Source organism: Crocuta crocuta, unplaced genomic scaffold (assembly GCF_008692635.1).
Source record: "Crocuta crocuta isolate KB4526 unplaced genomic scaffold, BGI_CrCroc_1.0 scaffold528, whole genome shotgun sequence".
Taxonomy (NCBI): domain Eukaryota; kingdom Metazoa; phylum Chordata; class Mammalia; order Carnivora; family Hyaenidae; genus Crocuta; species Crocuta crocuta.
Genome location: NW_027530010.1, coordinates 1,849,087 through 1,852,669, shown reverse-complemented (window position 1 = coordinate 1,852,669; position 3,583 = coordinate 1,849,087). Strand labels below are relative to the sequence as shown.

The window sequence follows — 3,583 nt, the reverse complement described above, 5'->3', positions numbered from 1 at the left end:
GTTTTTTTTTTTTTTTTTTTTTTTTTTTTTTTTTGCTTGTGTCTCTCCTTCAGTATAAAATCACTGTAGAAAATAAGTTCTCTTAGAAAAAACAAAACATAGAAGACAAAACCAAAGGGGTATTTTCTTTGGCTTCAAGCCCCCTCCCGTGAGGCACAGGGCTGGGGGGGATGGGCTCGAGGTGAGGAGGACTCAGGAGGCCTCCACCTTCACCCCGGCCTGGCAGGTCCCAGATTACATGATGCTGCAGTTCTGGGGGCTCTGAGAGAGAAGAGAGAGGGGACCGGGGTGAGCGGCGGTGGGGCGGGGCTCCCCGGAGCCCCTCCCCNGGAGCCCCTCCCCGTGCCCCCAGCCCCGCCCCCGCCCTCCAGTCTGGGGCTCAGACGGGAGGGGCAGGACGCAGGAGCCGGCTGTCTAGGGTCTTGGGCTGAGGGGAGGAGGCTCCCACTCCCCCGGGGCTGCGGAGGAGAAGGCCTTCCCCCCACAGGGCCCGCCTGTCCTAACCCCCAAGGACCAGGGTCCTCTGCTTGCGGGCGGGGAGGCCAACTCACCTGGGTCCGAGGGCTGGAGCTGCCCAGGAGGTAGGAGCGGGTGACCAGGCTGTCCCCGAAGCCGCTCCCCCCACTGCCCCCCACACTGCGGTAGCTGCGCGTGACCGTGACACTGGAGGCGGAAGAGCCAGAGGAGATGGTTCCGCCCACCTGGGCTCCCGAGCCGCTGGCGGAAGCCTTGTCCGCGGGCTGCCCGCACGTGCCGCACAGCACGGTGCGCGAGCGCAGGTTGTACTCGGCGGGGTCCCCCGAGCTGCTGCAGTGGGAGCCCTGAGGAGGAAGGCACGGCTCAGGCCCCGCGCTCCTGCCGCACCGCCACCGGGCAGGAAGGCGGGTTCTGCGCTCCGGGACGGGGACGCGGCGGCCGGCCGGGAGGAGGGCAAGGCTGGGAAGGCACAGACAGGGTCGGAGGAGTGGGGCCAGGGGGCTGCAGTTCTGGCTGGGCTCGCCCCAGCCGGCCTCTCTGGGCTCAGAGGGGAGGTCCGGGGCGCAAGACCGTAGGGCAACAGGCATGCAAAATAATCCGGGGGAGGGGGGCACTTCTGAAGGAAAAACCTTAGTGAGACAGGGGTGGGGAGGGCGGGAAAGGAAGCGCATGCAGCAGGGGCGGGGGAGAGACGCAGGGCCGGGTGCCCGGCTTCTGTCCTCCGGTCCCCTTCCCGGGAGACCCATCCGCAGCCCCGACCACCGCTCCGTGGGAAGCCGCCAGGGCGTCAGCAAGTCCCTCCTCCCAGACACCTGGGCTCCCTGCTCAAGGAACAGGGAGGAGCGAAGAAAAGCCAGGGCAGCGCGTGAAGTTCCAAAATGTTCTTTAATGAAAAGATTGTTGGCGAGGGGGGCCTGGCTGGGCGCCCCAGCGAGGGCGCGGCCTCAGCGACGGCTGCCACTCACATGGTGGTGATGGAGCAGGTCATCTCCATCCTCATCCTCGTCGTCCTCGACCACGGTCACCGAGCGCACCAGCTTGCGCATGGCCACCTCCTGCGGGGGACACGGGACCCGCCCCAGGGTCAGCGGGTCGGGGCCGGGGGAGGGGTGCGTACCCACAGCGGCCATCGAAGAGCCTCTCCTACAGCCCGCCCTTTGTCCAGGCTGCTGCCCTCCTCTGTGGGCTGAGAGCCAAGGGGCTTTTCTTCCCCAGGGGGACACTGCCAGGCTCTGCGAGGAGCGCGCGTCTGCCTCTAACAGCCCTGCTGTCCGCCTTCCACCCCTCACGGCTGCAGGGGGGGGGGTGGAGGGGAGGCATCTTTGGGTTTAAGCACTGGAGAGTCTAGCGGAGAGTCTAGGGCCTGAGGCTGCACTGGAGGGACAGTGCAGACAGAGTAGCCTTGGACTGGCCCCCTGGGGCTGACCGCCCCCCCACCCCCCGCACACTCACCTCCCCGGTGGAGTTGATGAGAGCCGTGCGCAGGCTGTTGCCGCACCCCCAGGTGTTCTGCGCCTTCCACACCAGGTCAGTAGGGGGGCTGTGCGTGGCCCCGGCTCCCGCAGCCCAGATCTGGGGGGGGGCAGGATTAGAAAAGTGCTCAGTCCAGCGTGCCCACCCTCAGGCCAACCCCTCCCCCACCCAGGGCCGCCCCCGGGCCCCCAAACACCTGCCACTCACCGTCACCGCCTGCCCGGCCTTCAGAGTGAACTTTGGTGGGAAGCGGTAGGTCAGCAAGGGGTCATCTCCATTCTGGCGCTTGATCTGCCAGTTGCCCATGGATTGGTCCTGCAGGGAAGGAAGGGAAGAGGAAGGCGGGGGAGGCTCACTCAGGCTGCCAGGTCCCTTTTGCTCAAGGGCAGGGGTAAGCTCCCCCACTCAATAACACTGAGGTCTGCGGATGCTCAGGCGGGATCTTGCACGCTTGCACTTNTCCTCCACGGCCACGCGGCCGCTGGTGCGAGCATGCTGGGAGAAGCTGCTCCGGCTCTCGGCCGCCTCCAGCTTGCGCTTCTTGGTGACGCTGCCCGAGCCCTGCGTCTGGGAGGAGTGCGAGGAGGCGCGGCCGCGGCTGCGCTGCGAGGTGGGGCTGGGCGACAGACGCAGCCTGGCGAGGGGGACACGGAGGGGCTTCGTCAAGGCGGGGGTGGCCGGCTTGCAGGGGGGCGGCCCCACACCCCCCGCGCGCCCAGCCCCACCTCTCCTCCTCGCCCTCCAGGAGCTTGCGGTAGGCGTGGATCTCCATGTCCAGGGCCAGCTTGATGTCCAGCAGCTCCTGGTACTCGTCCAGCTGCTGCTGCATCCGCGCCCGCATCTCCGCCATCTCCCGCTCCTTCTCCGCCAGCAGCCGCCGGCTGGTGTCGCGCTCCCGGGCCAGCGAGTCTTCCAGGTCACGCAGCTTTGCCTCCTTGGCTGCCAGCTGGGCGAGGGGTCCGGGGTCCGGTGAGCTCCCAGGGCCCCCCGGCCGCCCTCCCCAGGTTCTCGCCGCACCAGAGCCCCGCAGAAGCCCTTCCCTGCATCTAACTGAAATCCCTGCTTCCAAGCCTGGAACCTGCCTCCCGCAGCCACCCATGCATGGCCAGCCGGGAAGTCGCGGAGGCCTGAACCCTGCACACCGGGCCTCGTCGGGGGCAGGTGGAGCCGCCGTTTTCAAACAGGGAAGCCAAGGCTCTGAGGAGTGAGGGTCCCTCGGGCGACATAAGAGGCCTGGAGCGGCAGCCAGGTCGCGGCAGCCTGGGGTCCTGGGGCACATTTGGGCCCTCGCCTTTGTCCCCACCTCCTCCAGGCCCTACAGCCCCACCCGGCCACTGCCACTAGCCCCCTGGCTCCGAGTGGGATAGAGGCGAGGCAGGAGGGGGGGACAGAGGGAGGCGGGGCAGGCGGCACCTGCTTCTGCAGCTGGCTGAGCTGGGCCGACAGGCTGTCGATGCGGATGCGGGACTGCTGCAGCTCCTCGTGCGCGGCCCCCACCAGGTTGCTGTTCCTCTCCGCCGACTGCCTGGCGTTGTCCAGCTTCAGGGGAGAGCACGGGGTTAGGGCCTCGGGGACGGGAGGGGCCGCGGGGGTGCGGGGCGCGGGCGGCGGGGGGCTGGGCAGGCACCTGGGC

The 3,583-nt window shown here is 68.0% G+C and overlaps 2 protein-coding genes across 2 annotated transcripts in view; one reads left to right on the top strand and one right to left on the bottom strand.

The window, feature by feature from the left end:
* The window catches only part of RIT1 (Ras like without CAAX 1), a 245,244-nt gene that overhangs the window by 59,954 nt on the left and 181,707 nt on the right, over nt 1-3,583 (top strand). The window lies entirely within an intron of this gene.
* The window catches only part of LMNA (lamin A/C), a 15,871-nt gene continuing 12,393 nt past the window's right edge, over nt 106-3,583 (bottom strand). The window contains exons 5-12 of the mRNA XM_077764165.1: nt 3,364-3,497; nt 2,676-2,896; nt 2,408-2,584; nt 2,158-2,311; nt 1,930-2,049; nt 1,443-1,532; nt 552-821; nt 106-261 (exon numbers count right to left, since the gene is read on the bottom strand). Coding sequence (XP_077620291.1) covers nt 235-261; nt 552-821; nt 1,443-1,532; nt 1,930-2,049; nt 2,158-2,311; nt 2,408-2,584; nt 2,676-2,896; nt 3,364-3,497 — 1,193 coding nt within the window. The 3' untranslated portion in view covers nt 106-234. The remainder of the gene's footprint in view (nt 262-551; nt 822-1,442; nt 1,533-1,929; nt 2,050-2,157; nt 2,312-2,407; nt 2,585-2,675; nt 2,897-3,363; nt 3,498-3,583) is intronic.